Source organism: Panthera onca, chromosome B1 (genome assembly GCF_046562875.1).
Source record: "Panthera onca isolate mPanOnc1 chromosome B1, mPanOnc1 haplotype 2, whole genome shotgun sequence".
Taxonomy (NCBI): domain Eukaryota; kingdom Metazoa; phylum Chordata; class Mammalia; order Carnivora; family Felidae; genus Panthera; species Panthera onca.
The window spans coordinates 19,137,651-19,163,823 of NC_138342.1; the positions used below are offsets into that span (position 1 = coordinate 19,137,651).

Here is a 26,173-nt window from a genome sequence, read left to right on the forward strand (position 1 = left end):
TGGCTCTCGATCCTCCCCCTCACCCTACGTGCCCTCGGCTGCCCAGAGGGAGCCCTAGCAGTCCTCTGCCGGAGTCATTGTTAGCTGCTCCGGTCCCCCGTGCAATGCAATTGGGCTACATCTCGCTGCAGTCCGCAGAAAGTTTCGCTTCTTTCCCAAGTTGCCCAAACTTTCCGAGAACATTCCATTGTGTTGAATGCAAACATGCCACGGCCCTCCTTCCCCCCGCTAGTCACTGTAGGCTCCAGAGATTATGAGGAAACGGCTTGCTTTTCTCCCCCTGTATGAATTGTGGCCAGCAGAGACTGTGGAATTGATGTATTGCCGTCTATTTTTACACAAGCAGCGAGCAGCCCCACACACAGCCCTGCATAAACTCCTCTCTCCGGCTTCAGGCAGCTCTCCGTGGTACAGAGAGATTTAACCATTGGCTTCCCTGCCACCGACGCTAATGCAAAACCTTCATCGTAAGGCGTATGTACATATTTTTTTATTTGCTGACCAAATCTTTCAACCACATATAGCTGTTTTAAAGGGATCAGCTCCCTTGTTTTGTGGTGCTGCAGGGAAAGCAATCTAAAATAGCCTAGCAGGATTATTTAGGATTTTGTGAGTTCTCTGTCTGATGAACAGAGAGAGAGGGGAAAAAGAGAAAAAAAAAATCCGGACTAGAGTCAAAACTGACTATATTTGAGCACATCCATTTTAATATTTTTATCTTCATCTTATTATAAATAGAAATGGCATTTTTCCAACCGGGCCACTAAATACCACTGGAAAGACTTCAGCTTCTGATTCATATCAATATCTTAGAGCATAAATATTGCATATGAGTAGAAACAGAGCCAAAGGCACATGGAAAGAGTTTCCAACTGCAACAGATATGGGTGACAGCAGCTAAGCTTTGATTTGCTCAAGGCATCTCAGAGCCACCTTAAAATAGCAAAGTTATTGGAGTTAAGATAAGATTGAGATTCCCTTCCAAAAGCTCCTGCCCGGGATACTCTCCTGCCTCCTCTCCTTGTCCAAGCCCTTCCCCCCCACCCCCCCGTTACAGGAATAATTGCATCGGGAGGGACGCTTCAGTCCTGGCTGCAGTGCCGAGCCCAGCCCCAGCTCACCTCGATGTCACTCCATACAGAGTCCTGGTTGCACATGTCCCACGCCATCCAGCTCCTGAATGACGCCAGTCAAGCTTTTTCAACTCCAATCCACAGTGACACAGAGCACACACTCATGCAGGCAACCAGCCCCTTACTGAGAGTGAACTGAAGGCACCTGTCTTACTACAGTCCCCAGTCACATGACAAAGCTATTAAAAAGTAGGCTGGGCTGTCACTCACCCAGCCTCCCTTCTCCTGTGCAGCTTGCTGCTCAAACTCGTGACGTCACTCAAAGGCAGCCTTCTGCCTCAGTGAAGTAACGCTTAAAAAAAAAAAAAAAAAAAAACGGAAAGAAGAAAGAAAGAAAGGAAACACTTGGACTTTTGGAGGCTTCAAGCATCATGCTGTGATTAAAGCCAGCTTTGAATGCCACAGACTCTAAACGGAGTCCTGGCCATATAATAACTAAAATCCCCTGCAATCTTTTTTTAATTTATTTTCCTTCCAAAACAAGCAAGTGGCAAAGCTCCCTGTTTCATCACAGAGTAACTATACTCTTAGCTAAAATGTGCACTCCCCAAGGATTCAAATACTAAGACCTCCAGTGGACTCCAGCTCGGTTTGGGACTAAAGCAAGAGCTTATCACATGATGCATTTTTATGAGACATTTTCTAATTGGGGGAAGTGTTTGAAAGCAGAGAATGGGGCAGGCATTTTTTTTTCTTTTTTTTTTTTTTTTTGCTTGTTTAATCAACAAAATAGTCTGTATTTGTTAAGGTATAAACAAACTCCTCTACCCAGGAATCTGCTGTCCCCGTGGCGGTAAGGGAACACCAGCTCCCAAAGTGTTACTGCAATTTGCTTTGCTCCTTATAAGGAGAACAACGAACAAAATACCACCCTTTCAGGTCCTTTCTAATTATTTCCATTTCTCTCATAGGCTCCCAGAAAACAAGTGTTAGTAAATACAGTTGCCGCCGCTGTGCTCAGATCAGCTGAGTTTCCCGGCTGCCTTTTTTTTTTCAAATGTGTACCATTTCCACCCCAGCCGCCTTAGGGTGCCTTTTTGAATAAACACTGGATTCCAACCCAAGTGCCTGAGCTGTGCAGTTTGCATTTGAGACCAAGAATGTCCGTGGAGTAAGGGAAAAATACTGACACGCTATTAGCAGAAATATTCATTTCTTGAGCTTTTTAATTTTTTTTTTTTCCAGCCTCTACCCTGAGACAATGAAGGCTAATGCAGGTGCACTGTTTTATGATGACATACATATTGAATACATAACAAACTCAAGGCACTGGGGATCGCCGAGAAACACTTCCCATAACACTACAGTGGTCTGATTTAACCCTTCCAAGTTCCAGGGAAATGTACATGTGTATATAAATTTGTGAATACATGTTTTTAATAAAATTTTCAACCCAATATACTTTAAAATCAGTTCAATTCTTTTACTTGATAATAACTTCTCTGGAAAAAAAAATCCCCCAGGTATCTAAAAATAATTTTAAAGCACTATTAATTTAATCTCCTGTTCCACTAAGGTTAATTTAATGGGTTCTCTCTTGTCCATCTCTTTCTAAAGAAAAAAAAATGGTGATTCTCTCTGACACATTTTAACTGTAAAGTTGCACCGATATTAAAGGTGAAAGGAAGACAAATCAAACAAACAAAAATCAAACTGTTTCTTCTTTCAGACCACACATGTTATAAGGTATTTTTCTACTCTGATATCTGCAACAAGTTGCCAGTAAATTCCTGAAAAATGTGATGAAATTGACAGTTTGTCATTACTGGACATAAAAAGATGGCCCAGAGCTTTGACATTTTAAGTTAGCTGAGTACATTTCACGGGCACATCTTCCCTCTTACAAATAGCGGAAAATTACTGTAGTTTTAATTTCCTAAATCAAGAAAGAACAGGAAAATACAACCTCGGGAAGGCTTTTATACATGCAATTAGTGGCATTACTCTGCACTCCCCACAAAGAAACACTAATTTTCTTCCCAATTATATTCTGATTTAATGTAAAACTACAGTAAATTATTAAAATTCAGGGCAAAGGTCATTGGCTCTACCCTCAACACAGCCAACTGTGAAATAACAGTGGTCACTTGACCAATAAGAGTTGATGTTTATTAATTATTATCAGGTGATCCCTGTGGTGATTTTTTCTGATACTCTTAACTGTCTTTATCAAAGGTTAGGCATCCATTATGCATATCTTTCTAAGCATATAAATGTATATACATATATTTTTTTTTAATTCTGTTCACACATTTTAAAGAAGTTCTTTGCACTGGAACATTTTGTATGATTGTTTTTGATATTGTAACCTGCCCACATTGTGGTGTTGGGGTTTTCTTACTTGTTTTCTTACCACCTAATTCCACTTTTTCTTAATCCAATCAGCACAGTCACTGAAACTACAGGTGGTTTTATATACATTTTCTTCTCCCTTCACCATCACAATGAGGGGGAGTTAAGAGTCAAACCACTGACATGATTTCTAAGCTACAGCATAGGGCATATTTCCCCTCAAGTTTCTATGACGGGACAATTCCAAACTTAAATTGATTCTTGGGACAAATCAGAGTCACTTTCCCTATTATTTTTTTTTAATCTCAAAGTTACAACTCTAACGAGAGGGATATTTGAGAGGTCTTATAATTTGGTTAATTAGCTCTTCAGATTTTAAAAATTCTCTTGTGTCCAGTTTTTTCTTTTCTCAGGAGAACATAAACTGTTAGTTCCTCACCAACTTAGCTCTTTTCTGGCTTCCCAGGCAGTTTCTATATTTAATTCTTTCTCTGTCTTGACTGTTTTTCTCTTCCTCTCTCCCTGCGGCCCTCTTCATACCTCTCCATCAGCTCTGCCTCTAAGATTTCCAAATGTTTGTTTTCAATCAGCAAGGATCTATTGAAATCTGTGTCCACAGCAACATATTGTAAGGACTACCAAGAAGGCACAGGACATGGACACAAGGGAGCTGACAATTTTAGGGGGATGACAGCCCTTAAAAATGAAAAATAATTTGCTATGCAAAAAGAAAAACAATGCAACTTTGCCCAATACCAGGATTCCTCTTCTCCTTAAAACACACCCTTTTTAGGTACAAGGTCCTTCCACTAACCATTACAATTCACACCCAAATCAACCCCACTTTGTCCCAACAATAGAAAGAGGTATTTATTAACATCTGTTGAGAGCCCGTAATGTTCCATATCTTCACAGAACCTAGATTCCACCCCAGTGGAATTTCTCCCCTCACTAGCTCTGTTAACGTTTCCCAAGACTCCAACATTAGTGAAGGCAAGAGATCTAGCCTCAGTTGATAACAAGAGAGAAAATAAACCTTCGAGATAATTCCATTCCGTAACAAAAATATTAGACAAAGCATGTAACATTTCCCCACCACTGCCCCAAACTATAGGCTTTTCCCACCCTCTCTGCTTCAGACAATTATCACTTAAAAACTAAATAAACACAATCAAACTCAAATACCCAAGTAGACAGCAGCAAAGACAATTTGTTTTAACATCATTATTGCAAATAGGTGAGAACTCAGAAGTAAAGAGCTACTAGTATAAAATATCTTTGTCCCATTGTTTTTTTTTTATAAACTTAAATAGAGATGTAAGGACAAATTAAAGGCTGAAACTTAAAAAGAAACCTGGAAAAGAAAATATATATAGCAGGGCTGACATGAGCTTGACATTAAGATCAGCATTTTATATAGCATATTTCAATCAATTTTGGTCCTCAAAGCTACTCAATAAAGATTATCTTGTACTCATTTTATAACTGAGAAAAAATATAAAAAGAAAAAAAAGCAAGGGTTTAGATAGCAGCTGAAAATGGCATATAGATCTCTGAAAACCCTTCTAGGAAGGACTGAAGTTTTATACATAAGAATAATATTCATTCCCAAGTCAAAAGCACCAGCAAAGACCCCAGAGGTAACTTTATATCCGAGAGAGTGTCTACATAGCTGGAAACTAACATTCCTGGGAATGCTGCCTGCCTAGAGCATTCTTCCAGAAAAGGAAAGGGATCTGCCCAGAATTGCTAATGTTTTTAAAGTTAATCATTGCTAACAGGCATTCAATTGCTTGCTTTTAATTCCTAGAGGGGCTGATTGATTCTGATACCCCATGTCAGTTTCTGAGCACATGCTCTGAGCCTCTGGGACATGTTTGAAACTGGGGCCATGCGGGGCACCAAAGTTGGTGGCAGAGCAGGGTACATCAAACACCTCTAGCCTACAAACACTCTCAAATCAAATCTTACTTTGTTCTGCCATGAAGATGTCAATGTGAACAAAGCACCTTGGGGGAAACAAACAGAAGAAAAGTCACTGCATGGCTTTCATGCTTCCTTGAATTCATTTGTTTATTTTTTAAAATAAACTGAAGGCAATAGACAACCTTGGCAACACAACTTTTATCCCCAATAAAACCTTCTGCAGAACAGTTCTGTACAACTGAGTCAGCCTGTATTTTAACACAGACCTCAGAATCTGCTCCTGCCATTTTTCACATTAAAGCCCCCCCCCAAAAAAAAAAAAAAGTGAAAATTAATTTGGGCTGCAGTCAGTCAGTTGGACTAAGCTAAACATAAAGTAAAAAGTATGCTTATTAGGTGTGAAGATAAGAAATAATAAAAGGATGGTTAAAATCTGCTTTTGTCTGATATTTAATTCTGCCATATTTTCATTTACCTTAATTATTTCAAGTTAATGCATCTATAATGCAGGGAGTTATTGGTTATATAAATAAGAAATGCTCCATAGGATTATTTAGCAATATTTTTTTTACTGAAATTGAAAATAAAGCACATTGTATTTTATTAAATTTGGCACTGTTGAAAAATATAAAGAGCCACTAAACCTCAGTAATGTAATAGTTCACTGAAGAAGATATTTTTATTCCCTAAGGAACTTAGTGAAGGGCCTGAGAAAACTGAGGTACACAAATTACTAAATTGAAAAAAAAAACAACTGTTAGTCGAATAGTTCTGCCTGGTACTTTTTTCTAGAGCTTGGGTCCTAATGAGCTTAACTTTTCTTGACTTTAGTGAAGTAAATTGTATTTTTCAATTAGTCTCAAAATGGAAGCATGAAATAGGTGAAGAGTTTTCTTTCTTTCTTTCTTTCTTTCTGTCTGTCTGTCTTTCTTTCCTTCTTTCTCTTTCCTCCCTCCCTCCTTTATTTTTCTTCCTTCCTTCCTTCCTTCCTTCCTTTCTTTCTTTCTCTCTCTCTCTCTTTCTTTAACTCCCATCAGACAAGTCTCAGAAAGGTTTGGTGATTTTGCTTTTGTTTCTGTTGTAGATTTTTCAGTGCTTTGATATTTGAATTTAATTCCAGCAGAGCTAATATCTATCCTGAAAATGTGGGGAGGCAGAAAGGGAATAAATTCCTATCTTAAGAAGCAATTAGCTTCAGGTCTAAGCTGAATTTTATGATGACTTAAATAAAATCTTACCTTATATTTGCTAGCCCCAACAGACACAGGATTTTTGAGAAAACTTTCTTAACCAAGAAGAACACTTCACTAAGATTGACCTCCACATTTAGCAGCTCAATCAAAAATAGATGTCAAATACTACTGGTAGGATTACAAATGGGTACAAGTGTTTCTAGAGGACAAGTAGGCAATACGTATCAAAAGTGTTAAAAATAGGCATCCCCCTAAACCCAGAAATTCTACCTCTGGAAATTCATCTTAAGGGCACAACAAGGGGATGTGTGCAAAGATTTTTGGTGTGAGGAGACCCAATACTATATTATTTGTATATAAATATATACAAATAAAATACTTGAAAACTTGAAAGCCAGGTAAATGAGCGATAGTAATAGTCTAGTTAAATAAATTATAAAGCATTTTATATGTGTGTGTGTGTGTGTGTGTGTGTGTGTGTGTGTGTCTGTGTATATACACATATATATTCATATATATATTCATATGTTTATATATTCATTATATATGTATATTCAACGCTAACATTAAAATCTATTGCAAAATACATTTAATGGCAAATAAGAAAATGTTCAAAATACACTAAGGTTTAAAATTATGTTTGAAAAAACTATAATCAAAACAAATTTACATGCCAATGTATCTACTCAAAGAAAAGAAGAAAGAGGACTGGGAGAACATATGGCAAGGTGTTAATAGTGGCTGATGATATTATAAGTCCTTTTTAATTTTCTTTCTGTGTATGTATGTTTTTCTGTAATTTTTAAATTTTCTGTGATGAACATGTATAACTTTTGTATTCAAAATAGAAAGTATCCCTTTTTCAAGGAAATCTAGAGGTTCAGGCGTACAGCTGTGCCCTCTTAATGTACAGGGAATGTAGCAAACAGAAATGGCCCCTGGCATCCAACGGAAGTCTCAAATATTCATCGCATGTTTACAAGGAAGCCATTTCTGTCTATCGTACCAAGTGTAGCCCACACTCCACTCAGAAGAAAGCCTCCTGAGTAACAGGGAGCAGTTACTCATCAGCATTCTGAGAAACCCTCTGAGCCCTGAGCTATAGGTTGAGGAAAGCTATCAAGTCTTAGTAGCTTGCCTCAGAGGTGGGCCCAAACCCCTGGCCCCAAGATCCCCCTGGCATTTTCACTTTGTTTCTCGATTTGAAATTTCATCAGTTCAGTTTAACAAACTCTCCGTTCAAAAGTGTAATTATCCTTGGTAGGGTAAAGGAGATTTCAGTTATTTATACAAAAGCATCTATTTGTTAGCCATATTTTTCCTTCCTTTCTAGCATCTAACAGAGTTCAGAAGCACATACCAAGAAAAAGACTAGTAAATGTCTTCAGAATGGTGTGACTATAAACTATTAAGAAGATTTCTCAGGAAGAGATTTTAGCACCTGGGAACAGGAAGGGGCCGTCCTGGCAGGTTTGGGAAGAGTTGATGTAGACGTGACTTCTTCCCAAGACAACTGAAGTAGGCAGGATGAGGAAAATGCCGTCCAAGTTTCAAACCAGTGACTTACAAGTGAACTTCTGGGATGCAATCTGTTCCCAAATGTGTAGCCACTGTGCAGGCTCTCATGTGCTGCAGCGCTTTTCTTGGGCAGGAAGCTCCTTCTGGACCCTCCAAGTATCCCGGAGGAGAGGTTGACCCATTCTCTTTCCCCAGGAAGGCTCACTATCCTCACAGGAATGAAGGCTCTTACTATTAGCCCCTTGGAGTTAGTGTTCTCACAGTTTCATGGGCCTTTCCTGCAAATCACTCTTCCCACACTTGGGTGATCATTATTTTGACTATTAAGAATTTTCGTGGGAAAAGGGGTAATGAGGCTGGAACCAAGGCCAAGTTCATGAGACTTGTAGTCACGGGAATAAAAGGCACAGCAAAAGGAATAGAGTCGATGGTATTATAGTAGCCTTGGATGGTGACAGATGGTAGCTATGCTTGTGAGATTACATTTGGCTCAATCTATCCGAGAAGTAGAGGTAGAGGAACTTTGTGGATCTTGATTCAGTCCAAGATGGAAGGAAAGGGATGGTGGAAGAACATGGGTCCTCACTCAGCTGTGTCACTAGCCCACAGTTCAGCTTTATGGGCAGTTCACTTAATGTCTCTGAGCCTCGGTCAAAGGAGATGGCCAGATTCAAACACATCTCAGATCCTTGCCACCTCTCAGACGCAAGGATATGCCTGCCTTGACAGAGGCAGAGACAGGCAACTTGGAAAGACCTCTTCGCACAGAGGAAATCCAAATGTTTCACTGCACAAAGGCAAGAATTCAGAAAGCGTGTGCAAAGAAGAGTAGGAAGCTGGTTTTCAACTTTGTTGAAAGAGCACAGCTTCATCACTTCCCTTGCAATATAGGTATTTAACTTCCTAACCATTCTAGAAAAGGGATATACTACTTTCACACATACTGACTATGTGAAATCTGGCTTCTACAGACCTGAGTCTCTTACAAAGCCCAGCAGTTGCCCCAGAGAAACAGCAAGTTTTTATCTTGTTTGTCATTAATGCTATTAAGTGGCATAAGTCATGTGTGAGACCAAGTTCCTACTCGCACAGTAAAAATGAAAACCACACACCTCGCGTGATAGTGACTATTAACTATGCCTGCATAGAGATGCCATTTGACATACTAACATGCAATTTGGTTTTACAACAGGGATTAAAAGACATTACCAGGAGAGAGGGGATTTGGAAAAGAGGAAGGATCCTGAACTTAGGGTTTTGTAAAGAGGAATAAGGTCTACAGCATCTAGGGAAATAAAAACTTAGAGTAAACCTCTTGCCTCCTAATCCTGGAATGCTCCCCCACCACTGCACTCCCCCTTGCCCAGCTTAAATGAAGGATTCATTATATTTGGTCAAAGGAGACCTTACCCCTTTTTAATTTGAGAGAAATTACCTGAGATATTACGGCAGGGTATGGAAAGAGAAGAGGCCGTGCGCCTAAAATGTTTTATTATGGCATTATTAGCAAATGTACTAAACCAAGGCTCTATCACAGGTTGGCTGATGTATCCTTGGGAGTTAATAATGTCTCCCAGTCAGCTGTTTTCTTTGTACGTACAACCCAGTTTAACAGGAGGAGGAAGATCTATGCTTCAGAGTCATCTAATGCCACCCAGCCAGAGATCCTCCTTTAGGGCTGAGTGAGTATCCACAGGCACACTAAACGCCCTAATAGGAAATTTGGAGAGAGAGCCCTAGTGACAATGGAGTAAGCAAAGTAAGACCAGGTAAATGATAAACCTCGGTGAGGACAAAGCCTTGATAAACCACCAGCTATTTTCATACAATGCTGGATGTCCAAAGAGTATTCACTAGCATGACATACTTAACATCCCATTTTCCTGCACCAAGAGCAAAGAAACAATAAGAAAGCTAACATAAGAAAGCTTCATTTGCGTGCCTATGGATTAATCTCCAAAAGGCAGTTTGCAAGAGTTTGCCTTTTAAACAAGCCAAAAGCTTCATTGCGCTTTAAGGAGACTGGGTTGTCCTTTGGCCCGAGCAGATGATCAGAAAGGATTCTTTCGCTACCTCTTTTCAAAGCAAAACTCTCTGACAGCTCCTAAGGTGTTAACTTTCCACCATCCATCTTAGTGGATCCACTTCCACGCAGGGCACCTAAAAATAGGCCACGTCTAACCTTTTGCACAGCTATACAAAGCTACTAAGTGGGAACTACAACTCGGTGCTCTCCTGTGGGTATTTTCAGACTGTGTTCTTTGTCCTCTCTATTATATCACCTGAGGTTGACTATCGCATAAAAACACAGGACGAGAGTGGGTTGCTGGGATGTACCTTGCATCACAACCGCTAAGGTGACCGCTCTGTCATTGTGTTTTAGGTTTATTATTTAGATTTATTTACTACTTTCCCTTTGTCTGTTGATGTATTTAGATTGTATTGTTCCTGTGTTTTAGATTGAACCAAATGGAACGAGGGATGATAATGTTCTGGGGGGGAAAAGCCATTGAAATGATATTAATGTTCCATAAACTTCTTAATTCCACTTACAATATTAAGGTTGTTGGGACTCTTAGGCTTCAGGAGTATAGTCAAGCACATCAATGAAAAAGAATGAACTTCTGTGACACATCAAAATGTACATAAATCCCAGAAACATCATGTGAAGAAAAAGGGGTTGGACACACCAAAAAACGCATACCTTATTCTATTCTTTATAAAAATAAGTACAGAAAGAGATAAGCCTAATTTACGCACTTGGAAGTCTGGATAGAGGTTGCCTTTGGCAGTGGTTGAGAGCTGGGGACATGGGCTGTGGGGAGGGGCTCCAGAAAGCTGGCCATGGTTTATTTCTTGCTGTCAGTGCTGTTTATGTGGGTACATTCAGTTAGTGAACATTTATAGAGCTGAACACCTATGATGTATGCACTTTTCAGTATTCATATTATACTTCAATAAAAAAGTCTAAAATGCATAGAGGAGAAAGAGAAAAGAATCTTCCTATAATATTACAACGTTTCAAAGATTACTACACTTCTGTTAAAAAAAATTTCTGCATGTTTAACTTATCTTCTCAAAAGAACCATTAACCACACAAACCACTGGGGAGTAGGTGTGGAACAACCTGATGTCTAAGTGTGTTTGCTTCCCCGTGGACAAAGCCCCTTCAACTTCCTAGGTATATTTTCTATCAAAAGATAGGATAGGATTAGGTATTCTCTGAATACATTTCTTTTCTTTTTTTAGTTTTTTTTTTTTTTTTTTTTTTTAGTTTATTTTAGAGAGAGTGCACACACAAGCAGGGGAGGGACAGAGAGAAACAAAGAGGGAGACACAAAATCCGAAGCAGGATCCAGGCTCTGAGCTGCCAGTGCAAAGCCCAACATGGGGCTGGAACTCACTAGCCGTGAGATCATGACCTGAGCCGAAGTCAGACGCTAAACTGACCGAGCCATCCAGGGGCCCCTCTGAACGTACTTCTTAAATAAATTGAGTGAAGGAAACTTCCAACTCTAAATCTGTAGTATTTTGCCGACGGTTCAAACTTCATTATTGAATGTTGTCACTGATTTGGTTTGGAAACGTGGTCCCATTCTCTGAGAACATGACCTTGGGGGTCAGTCAGTGCAGATCTGTCACTTAGAATCTATCTATCTGTGTGACCCCAAGTGAGGTACCTAAACTATCTGACCTCACATTCTAAACAATGAAAATGGCAGTGTAAATGCCCATTTTTGATGGTTGCTGTTAGGGTTGAATGAGGTGTATGTGAGCCCAGTGCTTGACATATAAAGTACTCAATGATGATACTTTATATTCACATACAAATACTTCACACTCAATTTAACATCAAACAACATTATAGTAGATGCGTAAGTTTGCACTTTGCAGGGCTTCCTCATCTAAAAAAAAAAAAAAAAAAGAAAATCTAGAAACAAAGCAGAGCACTTTCTTTTGAGGTCTTAACATTAAGCTGACTTTCTATGAGAGCACACACAGAATCATCGTCTAAGCTGCAGGGATGCCAAGTGTCTGTTGGTTTCTCTGTTTACCTGAAGAAAAGTAAAACCAGTCTCATACTGGTCCTGACCTGGCTCTACCTCCAAAGAGACCAGAAGCACCAAGTGCAGAGAACAGTTTTTGTTTCCATTGTGCTGGCCACAAAAGTCACTTAAGCCAAAAGTCTGCAAAGACTTTCTCTGTTAAGAAACAAGACATCCCTTAAATTGCGTGGAAACTGACAAGATACCATGAGCTTGCAAATGTAAGAAGAACCACAAAGTATCAAACCGTGTTTTAAAACGATGGTGTCCGTGGGGGAAGCATGAAAAACAAAGCCACAGGAGCAAAACATTTTTCAATATCAAGTCAATTTTGCCACCAGTGGCCTATCAACTGAATCATCCTAGAGTCCATACTCTTCCCAAAAACTTGTGATCATACAATCACTTTTTAGATGGGTAAAACGACATAAAGGCTATGTTATACTTGTCTTAGATATTTAAGGTTTTGTTTTTTTTTTCTTGTAAGTCATTTTTCTGTGTAATGAAATGCTGAAAAGCTGGCATATAAGTTAAAAACTGTACTGTCCAATACAGTAGCCACCGCCCACATATGGCTGCTGAGCACTTGAAATAGGTCTGGTCAAAATTAAGATGTGCTGTAAATGTAAATATACATGGTATTTCAAAACGTTAGCGTGAAAAATCAAATGGAAACTATCTCATTAATAATTTATATTGGCTACATGTTAACATGATACAGCGGATGTATTGGGGAAAACGAGAGATTTTCTTAAAATGAAATTTACGTTTTCTCAACGTGGCACCTAGGAAATTCAAAATCACGTATGTGGTGTGCGGAACCTTCCTATTTGCCAGTCCCCGTCTCCCGTTTTGCGCTCCCCCCCTCAAGCAAGTGATATTAGTGAATTACGGCATCGGGGAATTGCAGAATGAATACGGGGTAGGAGAGGAGGGCCACAGCAATGCACTCCTCTAGGGGGCACCACTCGCATCCCAGGCTGTGAAGAGTGATCACTGGAGCTTTACAGTATTCTGTGTGCACAGCTCTGTATTATATGCTGTATAATCTATCGTCCCTACATAATCAGGAATCCCTTCCAGAACATCCCTGAGGCAACCGCATACATCTTCAACACTTTACACACTTTGCCAAAACATATACAAAATAACGAGATGCAAATGTATAAAGTGAGGTCTACCCCAGTACTCCAGACTGGGAGGATGGAAAATAGAGCTGATCATATTATACAATTCTAATAGGATACAGAAGATAGCCAGAGCAATACAAAGTATGCAGCCCCCGATATACACTGGGATGCGGCGTTCTCAAGAAGACGGTTTTCTTCCTGGAGACTAGAGGCATTTTTCAGAGGGTAACATCCACGTTAATTACAAAATGCGCCCGCCTCTCTCTTCCAAGGGAGAAAAGCCTGTTGTTGCATCCGTAATGTAGCTTTAGTTTCTGATGCCAAAAATGATTCAGTAAACACAGTTATGTTATGGTATACTATTTCTTATTCAGCACTCAAATTAATCTCAAGGCAGTGCTGGCATTAATTCAATTTGACGCCTGTACTTAGGATTTCACATAGGTGCCTTCATCCAATTCTTCTTCGCAACTAATAAAATCTTAATTCATGGTAATATATTTATTTCTAGTTCAGTTCATGTTAAGGAGTGCAGTGCTTTACAGAAAACTAATTAATATCAATCATATATTATAACACTTTTAATGGTTCAGAGGAAAACCCTACACCGGGGGAAAGATTAGATGAACCGAGGGGTCTGAGCCCATCCTATTGACTCTATTTTTAGGATTTGAGAAAAAGATACCAAGCATCATTTCAAATATTAGTTTAATTTGAAGGTGTGCATCATGGGAAAGCCGGGAATTAAGAACCCGGGTTCTGATCCCTAATAGGACATTGATTTGATGTGGCCCAAGAATGTAATTCACACTCTCAGAGACTCCGTTTTCCACCTATTTTGTGTAACAGCCATATAATTTGCAAGTTGGTAAAGATATTCAAATTGAGATGCATGGCACTATTAAAATAATGAACAACTTCACTAATAGAGAGCCTTCTGCAATTGTTGTTAACAATTCTATTTTTATGTAATGTTTGAGTAATGTTGATAGCATCATATTTTCTGGGATTGGACATATAGTCAGCGGGATAGTGCAAGCGTGAGTCCTCACTGTGACATAAACGGGGCCCCCTGGAGTTGTGCAGTGCAGTGGCCCTCACATTTCCTTAGAGAACAACATTTAAAAGGCCTAATTCCTCCCCCCGCCCCCCGCCAGGCACAAAAAGCTGGAACGGTGACTATCCAACTTTTTGAAAAAAAAAATTTTTTTTAAATAATAATAATGCAATAGGTCCCTTGAAATGCATGGTCATAATATTTAGTCTTCCCAAATTAGGCAGTAAGCATTTCATTCATTCTACAACAATTTCTCCATATTGACATTCTACCATCAAGGGAAAAAAAAAAAAAAAGCACATACTATTCTGTTCTCTCTCTCTCTCTCTCTCTTTTTTTTTTTTTGCCTCTTTAGAAATCTACACATAAAACCTCCAAATCTGATCCCCATATAATTTTTAAAATCCTGATCATTAGAAATAAAACAAAAGCCCAAACACCGGCAGCATACTGGCTTCTGGTGCAGAGATAATGCCTCTGGATACTCACTGTCAAAACTGAATCCATAGATGTAACCCCAAGACGTATGTCATTCATTTTACTGCAGTGCAAACACTTGTATTGCAAGCTGAGGGAACACTCACGACAGGGGCCTCCGCAGGCTACTTTTAATTCACAAGGCCATGCTGACGTGGGAGGGCACCTCAGAGTCACTGTTCAATGAACTCCACAATAGGGCACAAACCTGAAACCCAATCTTAGGCAGATATGGACGTAAGAGCAAACATATACAGTATCATGTGCTTTCCAACAGCCCTGTGTCTCGAGGGAGCTCTCTGACATCAGCAGTTGAGACAGGTGGTTCCCTTTCCAACTGTGGAAAATAAAACCCCAGTGCAGAGGCACTAAGTAAATATAGCTGTACTGTAATCTTTCCTTGGGGCGCTCTCCCTGTGATTTCTGTCCTGTGATGATACTTTATCCAATGAACCCATCCAGGACATTCTTCGATACTAATAACGGACCGCACATTTGCAAACTGGCTGAAGCTGGCGTTGAAGCTACTGAGCGAGGACTCTGTTTGCTGCCCCCGTTGGTCCGACGAAGGTTTTCCTCCTCTCATTTATTCAAAATAGATTGTCAAGTGGCTGCCCAACCCCTCTGCGGGGATATGTCACCCTTTGTCCCCTGTTACTAATCCGACCCAACAAAATGACAGACAAAAGTCAGATCGTCTTAAAATCACATGCAGAGAGCAGGTCAATACCAACCGTATCCAGTTTGGGTTTGAGAACTAAAATCAGCTGAGATGTACTAAGCCCTCTGTGGCCACAACTATTTGCTTTTGCATTTAGGAATTACTAGCAGAAGGGCACCCTGTAACGTGTGTGTAAAATTACTTAATTCAACTTCTATTTCCCTTTCTGAACGTAGATACTTTTACACTCTGACAGCCGCTGGCTCTTAAAGCATTCTCCTTTTTGTTGTATCTCCTTAGAAACACAAATCTTGTTCCCTGGCAGCAGCAGCCCTCAGTGCTGTACCACATGCCCAAACTCGTTCTCCCTCACAGCTTTAATTCACAGTAAGTGGCATGAAAGGAGGTCAACCCTTCTCAAAAAACACTCGGAGTTCTTTTCGACTTCAGAATCTATTTTGAAAAAGCCACACTCCCTGCTACGTAAAGAGCGGCTTCCCATTTTGAAATTCTGGCTATAACTGCTGACGACTTATGGAATGGTCTGCAAAGGGGCAAACACAGGCCGATGGTCACAGTTTCAACCCTTGATCACAATTCTCTTAGAGAATTCAGGAAACTGTGAGACACGCAAGTCAGCAACTGCCATCCCCTCCTTACCCCCAAATAACCCTTTTGCCTGGAAACTGCTCAACGGCACACATACATGTTATAGCTTTCTTTTCCCGAGGTGTTCATTGCATGCTTAACTCAATAATGCCATCTTAATCCCTAAAGTTTCCATGGTAACCTACCACTGTAATAAACAAGTCTGAAGAATGAGAAACCAAGCAAGGTACTCCTGTTTCCCCCGTCCTCCTTCAACTTTAAAGAATAGGGTCTTCTCTAATGCTCTAAGCATCATGGGTCATAGCTCCTTGAGCTGGAGTAAAAAATAATAGCAATAAAGCAGTGATAGCCAACATTCGGTGAATATGTACTGTGTGCCAGCCACTGTGCCGAGTAGTTAGGTAGAATATCTCCTTGACTTCTTACGCCACCAGTAGGAGCAAGTACTCCTATTACGCCGACTCCAGCGTAAGTCTGCTGAAGCCTAGAGAGATTAGGTGACTTTTCCCAAGACAAAAAGCTGGTTTGTGGGTGACATGGGACCTGAAGTTAGTCTCGTCTGATTTCCAAAGTTTTTCTTTGTGCCCAATAATCACATGACTTCAACATCTAGGAGTCTCCCTAAAAATCAGAAGGCGAACCACAGCCTCTGATTCCAATGGAAAGTAAAAACACCACACACATGTAGCCAAAACAACCAGGGAAACTAAGGAAATCATGACTCAAACAGGAACAGCCAATACATGGCTGCTCTGGTCAAAAGAGGCTGTACTACAGGGGTTTTTGAATGTGACCTGTCATATCATTTAAAAGAATGCACCTTTCTTTAGGGGCACCTGGGTGGCACAGTTGGTTAAGCATCTGACTTCAGCTCAGGTCACGATTGCTCAGTTGGTGGGTTGGAGCCCCGTATCGGGTTCTGTGCTGACAGCTCGGAGCCTAGAGCCTGCTTCAGATTCTGTGTCTCCCTCTCTCTGCCCCTCTCCCACTCATGCTCTGTCTCTTTCTCTCTCTCAAAAGATGAACAAATTTTTTTAAATAAAAGAATCCACCTTTCTTTGTAGACCAATCTCTAAAGGTAAAAAAAGTTAAAATTGGGGTGTCTGATTCAGATCACTAAGAGCACTCTCAGAGGAAAAGAAGCCTTTACATAATGCCACATCTCCCCCTAAATGAAATTGAGATTCCTTTTGAAGATGGCAATTGCAAACAAAGGCCAGATTAAAACATATCTGAAGACCACATGGCAAAACATTACAAAAATGTTTCCATGCTACAAATGTATTTCCATGCAAGTCTATCCCATGAAGTACATATATTAGGTTTATCTGACTCTAGACGAGAACTCAACAAACAGACTTTAACCTTGACTCTTAGTATTAATAACTGTATCAACTTCTAATATATATTTTATAGCTTTTGGTTGGAAGTATGGTCAAATATGAAAAGGTCACGTGAGTTAGAGCCATTGAAAACTCACCATGGTACAAGTTTTTGGAAAGCGGGTCTGAAATATGTGGTTTTCTAACCTCCTCTGATTTCAGGAATAGAAATAAACTCCAATGAACATGTTCAAAAAAAAAAAAAAACAAAAAAACGTAGGCTTTGAGAACCTTGTGGCTCTGGTCTTGAAACAGTTATAACTAAGGTCCAAAGTACCTGGGTCCTCTGGCAGGCTAAAGGGCCATCATTCAATAGGGCAGGTTCCAAAGTGAATGGCCCAGAATACAAAGCCAGAATAAGCTGCCTTCTCTGATACCCTCCCACCTTTTGGAACCTAGAAGAACAAAGGCAAACAGGAATGGCCTATGGCCATCTGGCGGGGTAGGCATGCCATTATTAATTCTGACATCCCCATTGTGACCAACATCACCACACCTAAAAGAATCAAAACCACACTGATGATTATTGAGTAGGAATGGAAGTTACATGCCTTTGAGGATGTGAATTCTGAGGTCTGGTCCAGAGGTTATAACATTAAAAGAAGAAACTCACTTTCCAACAGAGCATTAAGCCCAGTCCACATTCATGATCCTTTTCTAGGTATGCAAATTATGCTGCTAAGAACAAACCTTCGAGGCAGAATCAGAACTCTGATGGACACGGAATAAACACACTGGCTGTGGAGGCCGCGCACGTGGTGAACACGAACGAGGAACATGAACATAACTCTGAATAGACTCTACTTCAACGAACATCCACCACGTCAATATCACCAGTTGAGCCACTTAATGTCCGTGAGTCCGTTTTCCCACTTAGAAAATGGGGAGAACACCCACCTCACTGGCTTATCATGCGGACTCAACAGGAAGAGCTGAAGGGATATGAGGGAGGGCCTTGCGGAGAATGCCTTACCTGCAGGGGTGCTACACAAATGTCCCTTTCCTGCGTTGTTCACGGTGCTCAGCTCCAACTATTTATCTGCCCTCCCAGACTCTCCTTCTCTTCCAAGAGTTTGTTGTTTTTGTTTTTTTTTTTTAATAAAATATATACAACAAGACTTCTGCACCTTTGACTCAGTCGGTTAAGTGCCGACTTCGGCTCAGGTCACGATCTCACAGTTCATGGGTTCAAGCTCTGCATCCAGCTCTGTGCTGACAGCTCAGAGCTTGGAGCCTGCTTCGAATTCTGTGTTTCCCTCTCTCTCTGCCCTTCCCCTACTCACGCTCTCTCTCTGTCTCCGTCTCTCTCTCTCTCTCTCTCTCAAAAATAAATACACATTACAAAAAAAAAAAGACTTCTGAACCTTTTACTCCTTGGAGTGGACATTGTGACTTATGAATACACAAACATGTGTGGGAAACAGGGCCCATCCCTCCCCTTCTGCTGGTGCCTTGCCCACGTACAGAGGGGAGAAGAAACACCAGCTCTGCTTGGAGCATAAAGTCAGCCTCAATGAAATATTTAACGAGGCGTTTTTATTTTTTATTTTTTTTTTAATTTTTTAATGTTTATTTATTTTTGAGACAGAGAGAGACACAGCATGAACGGGGGAGAGTCAGAGAGAGGGAGACACAGAATCTGAAGCAGGATCCAGGCTCCAAGCTGTCAGCACAGAGCCCGACACAGGGCTGGAACTTACGGACTGTGAGATCATGACCTGAGCCGAAGTCAGACGCTCAACCGACTGAGCCACCCAGACGCCTGTAACCAGGCATTTTTAAAGATCAAAGATTCATGTGAAAGAAAAATCTTGAAAAACTTTGCAATGGGAAAAACGCTGACATTTGGGCTTACTGCCAATGGTTAGTGACTGCAAGTCTGGGGAAATATATGAGTAAAGATACAGTGCAAATTGCCACTACATGGATTTTAATTTTAAATTTTTTTAATGTTTATTTATTTTTGAGAGAAAGAGAGACAGAGACAGAGACAGAGACAGAGCACGAGTGGGGTAGGGGCAGAGAGAGAGGGAGACACAGAATCTGAAGCAGGCTCCAGGCTCTGAGCTGTCAGCACAAAGCCCAACGGGGGAGCTGTGAGATCATGACCTGAGCAGAAGTCTGATGCTTAACTGACTGAACCACCCAGGTGTCCCCACGGAACTTTCTTTAAAAGAACCAGTGACAGACAATGTCTGCACTTTCCAACTCAAGCGTCTCTTTCGGTATTTAAAGACAAAACTATCAAGGACTAAATATGAAAAATCCAAATTTTGAAAACTCAAAAATACCCGAAATACAGTAATTTCCTACTTAGGAAAAACAAAACAATACAAAACAAAAGCAAGGAAAACCTTAAAATTAGCCTATTCATATGCACCGAAGCTTTCTTTGAATATCCGCCTCATAAAATACTCTAGAAATGCCTACTATTTTAAAAAACTAATATAAATTCAACTGGTGACACAGGAGAAAAAAATGTATTCTCAAAATCTATATATTGTTTTTCTAACTACTGTCCGAAACCAACACCACTCGAAAGAAAATACCATACTGCTTGGGCAATTATCCACCAAGAATCTATCTCTCTAATTCATGTCTACTGTTGTTATTTATAGTCTCAGACAGTAACCTTAGACTTGTCCAAAGGTGTGGAATGTACTTCCTTCTTGTCTGCATGGATTCTGCTTAGCTCATACTAACCGTTCACCGTCTTCCTAACTTGTAAAGGTAAATAAAGCTGGCCCTAAAAATTAAAATTAAAAATCTCAGCTAAAAGTCTCCATTGGGGTCAAAGAACTACTTTAGCTCCACGAGGCCATGGCAAAGAGAAAGACATGCCTCACACCTCTCTCTACCCCTCTCCATGGGTGTGGGAAAACACACACCTGTGAATGTGCAGAACACATGATAAGAGGACACGCAGCTGTAAATCAAGAAGAATCTATTATGCTCCAAAAGATGGTCCGGCAGGATGCCAGTTGCTGAACCTCTGTAAGATTTTATATCTTCCTGCCCTGAAAATGCTTGCATTCTAAGAGTAAGTGGAGGCCAGATTCACAACCAACCTGCCCACATGTGAACAGAACAATAGCACGTGTGTTGAGGGAGAAAAGATGGGAATTGTTTGAGGTTTGAAACAGATCTCATGAACCTTATAAACAGCCTAGAATGAGCTAGTCACGCCCTATGAAGGCTTTGAAAGGCCCCCGCCCCATACGTAGTCCAGTGTAAAAACTAGACTCATTACCCAATTATGTACAGATAGGGAAGCCCAGAAGAGTTCTAATCTTTGTCGTAATAGCTGCTTCAATAATTACATTAAATGATCAAATATAATAGTCTTTCAAAGGAAAAATTGTGGTGCCCCTGATGGGTGTCCTGCTTTGCTGGAGGCTCTACTCACTAGTTTAGTGTAATATTGGGCAGTCCTCTGTAGGTACCAACATACCAAGAAAGAAAACCAAAGATGTGGTTTGCCGGGACCTTGCCCATCCATTCTTGGACCCTCCAATAAAAATTCTGGGGTCCAAAGGATTGTGAGAAACATACTTGACTGGAAAAGACCATGTGGGTTTTTCTAGCTTTTGGGGGTGACTGCTAGGCCCCTAAAAGGAGAAGAGGCAGAAGGAGGAAGGGTAATGAGGGAAAGACAGAACTGTCTTTAAGACCTACTTGGGGGTAGAACCAGGTCCTGAGACTTCCTGTCTTGTTGAAATGGTTCAACATCGACCTCTAGCAAATGGAGATGACACAACCATCCTCACGGAGAATGTAAGGATCTGATACGTAGCTTGGCACCTGGTAGATATTTGGTAAATGCTGGTTTTCCTCAATACTAAGGGGACTAGAAAATAAAAAGCCCTGGTGCGAAATGATGAATGATACAAGGTCCAGTGTTAGCTGCTGAAGGAAATACAAAGAAATATGAACGGTAGCAAGAGCTGAGATTTGGCTCTCAACTAGGTGGTGGGATGCAGCCGCTTATGTGGTATTATTGAAGATCGGTCTTTAACTCAGCAGATTCCAGGAGGTCACCACAAGACCAGAAATACAAAATCAAAGGTAGTTTAAAATGGCAGAAGGTGATTTTTTTTTTTAAAGTACAGTCCAATGTATGTTGCCCACCATGTATCCACCACTGTTCCAAGTGTCTCATGAAATGGGATCTATTGTTGTCTTCTGCTTTCTTGTTTTCAGATGCAGAAACAGGCACGGAGAGTTAAGTAACATACCCAAGGCTACACATATAATAAGGGGTAAGGTGTGGACTTGAACCCAGGGTGCCTGGTTTTGGAGTACGTGCCCTTAACCCCTCCACTAAACTGCTTCCCACCGCCATCTCATGCAGTTCTGAGTCTTTACTAACTAAAGTCGAGTGAAACATTACAACAACATAGTTGAATTAGATTTGGCTCCTGGTCTCTCACAGAGCCCACAGTTTAATAGCGATTCTGCAACCTATGAGTCTGAAGCAACAGGACCAACCGTAGGACCCAGTGAGTAAAACACAAACAGAGAACCCCAGGGTGCCTGGAAGAGCATGGGAGAGGAGAAGGAGGCGTTATGAGAACAGAGCCCTTCTCCTTTCTTCCATTCTTTGAAATCATTCTGTGTGTGCCCAGCAGGGCATAGGGAACCACTCAGTGGAAATAATTGCCTTTGTCATCTTTGGATTCTTGAGATAATGATGTTTTCTACTGATCTTACTCAGGAATATTAATAAAATGCAATATATCCTCCCAAGGAGTTTACGATCCTGTGGGCACAGAGACATGGATGGATTCAAAAGATTCTGGTACGAGTTCACATGGTCCGCAGTGATGACCTGAAATCTCCAGATGGGAGCCATGGTAAACAAGAAGAATCCTGATGTAGGGGCGCCTGGGTGGCTCAGTCAGTTAAGCATCAGACTCTTGATTTTGGCTCAGGTCATGATCTCACATTCATGGGATTGAGTCCTATGTCTATTGGGATTCTCTCTCACCTCTCTCTCTGCTCTTCCTCTGCTTTCTCTCTCTCCCTCTCTCTCTCTCTCTCCCTCGCTCTCAATCAATCAATCAATCAATAAAAAGAATCCTGATGTAATCAAACCAACTTCTGAGAGTTACCTGATGATCTTCCTAGTGGACTACTGGTCTGACAGTATCTGCTATTCACTGTAGATAAACTGAGATCAATGACCATGAACTTAACCAGAAACACATCTTAAATTATAATTAGTTAATAACTTTCCAACTGGACAAAAAATTGACAGTGCTTACCACGGATTGGAGAAATTATGATACATGAAGAGCAATTATTTCGTCAAGAAATATATACTAAAATGTATTTTGATAGCTTCTAAAAAGCACCTATTTTTAAAGAAATGGAATCCTACAGGCTGTTCAGGAACTTCATGGTCCCAAACATAACCAATTACAAACTGACAAATCACAAAATGGAAGATTAAACCATATGGAGGTCATTAGGATTAGATTGAAAAGATACCCAGTTGGAGAAACTAGTTTTTTAAGTAGGAAAATGTCCAAGAAAGGGTATTTACAGAGAGAGAGAGAGAATTCCAGGTGAAGAGATGGCGTTTTCAGAAGTGTATTCTTGGTTTACTAGGCCAGGCGGAAAGGCAGCAAGGTACAGGGCAGAGCCTCATACCCTCTACTCTGACGATGAACTTGGCTCATAGCCACATGGCCCAAAGAAAGGTATGGAGGCTCTCTGTGCCTTAGTTTCCTTATCTGTAAAATAGGGCTCATTGTGCCCGTTTCTTAGATCCTATTAGGATTCTATAAGCATAATAAAAGATAATACACATGATTGTTTATGTGTCAACTTGGCTGGCCTATGGTGCCTATTGTTTGTTCAAACACTAATTTACAGTCGTTGTAAAGGTCTTTTTTGTAAATGTAATTAATACATACCATCAGTTGACTTTAAGTAAAGCAGATGATCCTCCATAATGTGGGTGGGCCTCATCCAATCAGTTGAAGATCATACAACTAAAAACAGAGGATGCCCTAAGAAGAGATTCTGCCTCAAGACTGTAACTAGAAATCTTGCCTGAGTTTCCAGCCAGCTAGCCTGCCCTATAGATATATAGATTTCAGTCTTGCCAGCCCTCAAAATTGCATGAGCCAATTTCTCAAAGTTTCTCTCTCTCTCTGTCTCTCTCTCTGTCCCTCTCTCCCTCTCTCCCACATTCCCATGTAATAAATAAACATATAAAATGTAGCCCTTCATTTTAGTAGTTGTAACCCCAGGACTTTATTTAAAGATAAATTTAGGACTCTTCAAAGAGAGGAAATGCCAATAAAATGAGGCTTCAAGGTGTTTTAGAACATAATCTCCACGAAGACAGGGAAATTGATTTGTTCACAATTCTGTTCATTGGTCTAAAATGGTGGCTGGACCACTGAAGATGTGCTGACAGTGAGTGAATGCTAAAATTCTATAGCTGTGTAGAGAAAGGCAGCAAAGTCTTTCCTGTGACTTAGTATCAACCCAAATGATTTTTCCTCAGCGCTAATAAAGCATCACGTAGAAGGCAAGTATTTCCATCCATCTCTCCACCCACCCGTCCACAACACACGCACTACTGCTTTCTACAGGCTGTGCCAGGCTTTGGACTGTGAAGACAAAGAAAACAGAAGTCTTGTCTTTGGAGCACCGCAGCCTAGTAAGTGAGCGGATGAATAAACAAGCACAATTATATTAGTAGAATATACTGGAGTAATAATGCAGGAGGTGTTAAGGGACCTCGGAGAATGGACACCTAACTTCTTCTGGAAGGGATTCATTCATTCACCCATGCAGGCATTCATTTCCAAAATGAATCTTTACGGAGGCGAACTCTGTGCCAGCGCGGTGCTTTATTTACCCTGGCCATAATCAGATAGCATAATAAATAATATTAATAAATCTTAGACTTTTTTAAAGTTTATTTATTTATTTTGAGAGAGACAGAGACAGCACGCGTCGGGGAGGAGCACAGAGAGGGAGAGAGAGAGAATCCCAAGCAGGCTTTGCGCTCACAGCGCAAAGCTCAACGCAGGGCTCGGACCCACGAAGCCGTGAGATCGTGACCTGAGCCGAAAACAAAAGTCAGATGCTCAAACAACTGAGCCACCCGGGAGCCCCAATAATGGCCAGATTTTACTGAGTGCTTACTATGTTTCAGGCATTGGTCTAAACCCTTTGCATTTGTTTACTGCTTCTCTTTGTACCACTGGAGAAAAGGGTATGCATTTTCCATATCCTCTTCTATAAGACAATCATACAGGCACAAATTCTCATATTTACTCCTCAAAGAATGACTGATCACCCACCATCTAAAAGGCACACTGTGGGGCACAAATTTGAACAACACGTTACCTCTGCCCTTAAATCCACTGAAAGAGACAGACATATTAACAACCACAATTTCAGACCATATGACTCCCACAGCCTCGCCCACGCCCTGTCATAGCATAGGCCTGCCATCTCCAAAACTTCCCGAAAACTTGAAAATGTGATTTTCAACATAACCAATAGAAATGTGCTGAGAGTATCCCGTACTCTTACAAGGAAAATAACCACAAGGAAATACTGTTAATATGCAAGACAGAGCTTCCAAATTATACTTGAGAACTAAGCTCTTTCTGTGTGCATGTGACCAAGGAATAGATGACTACAGGTCAGCATGGCCTGTGCGTGGCTCACACAGATACCTAGGTTATCAACCAACGCGAGTGTTTTCTATTACCTCGCAGGCACTACCACTAGCATAATGCATTGTCCTCAAGACCTCAATGCTTGAAACTGTGCGCACGGCAACAGAAGATGCTGATATAAATATCATGCATTATTGATAAATAGCATGAATTTGTCATCAATTAACAGCAACTATAGGTTGCAACGATTCTAAGTGGAACCTTATAAATAACTGTAGTTTTAATTACTTGAGAAAACTACAACATCCATCAACATTCATGGTTCCTGCTGAGGACCGCCATGGTCCTAGAAGTTCTACAGTCACTGAAAATGTTTACAGCAATGAAAGAGTAAAGATTTCTGCACCTTAGAAAAAAGAAAAAAAAAAAGGCCAATTCTATCCAGGAATCACAAATCTGGACTTACTTGAAAGTGAAAATTTAGGCGAGGGGGGGGGTGGGGGAGAATGTGTACGTGTGTGTGCATGCGATGCACATGGGGGAGAAACCAATAAAGGAAAGGAAACAGTTTCCAATCAAATCAAAGATGAGATTATCCAACAGTCAATATGGGTAAAAACAAGGAGATACTCCTTTGGGTTAAAGGAAAATGGGCTGTTTACTCTCTTTTGTACTCCTCACTGAATCCATTCTTCTTCTTCTTTTTTTTTTTGATGTTTAAAATGTGTATCTTATCTATTTCCAAAAATGAGATTCTGGATTCCATACAAAGTTAGACACATTAAAACAAGACAATAAGAATGAAAACCAGATCAAATCAGGTTAAAAAGAGCAAGGAAGCAAATGCTCATATATAGTTGGAATGCCTTACTTTTTTTGTAACTGAGTTCTGAATTTAGCTCTGAGTTTCCTGGCTGTTTTGACAAAACTCAAAATGTGTTGGGTTAAATAAATATTCATTAGTTAACAAAAGGAAACAGGACTTCCCTGACCTCTCTAGTCCCACTGTAACCCCACCTCTATTCCCGGGGCCCATCCATCAGTATCCGTATTCTGCCTGTATTTTTCTCCATAGTATGTGTCAATTTTCTAAATTCTATATC

The 26,173-nt window shown here is 40.5% G+C and overlaps 1 protein-coding gene across 2 annotated transcripts in view; it reads right to left on the reverse strand.

The window, feature by feature from the left end:
• PPARGC1A (PPARG coactivator 1 alpha) overlaps window positions 1-26,173 on the reverse strand; it is a 647,562-nt gene that overhangs the window by 97,388 nt on the left and 524,001 nt on the right. Inside the window, exon 1 of one of the 2 annotated variants that reach the window (XM_060655326.3) lies at window positions 1,122-1,297. The exons of the other annotated variant lie outside the window; for it this stretch is intronic. Coding sequence (XP_060511309.1) covers window positions 1,122-1,169 — 48 coding nt within the window. The 5' untranslated portion in view covers window positions 1,170-1,297. Of the gene's footprint in view, window positions 1-1,121; window positions 1,298-26,173 lie in introns of those variants that run through there. 2 annotated transcript variants of the gene reach the window in all.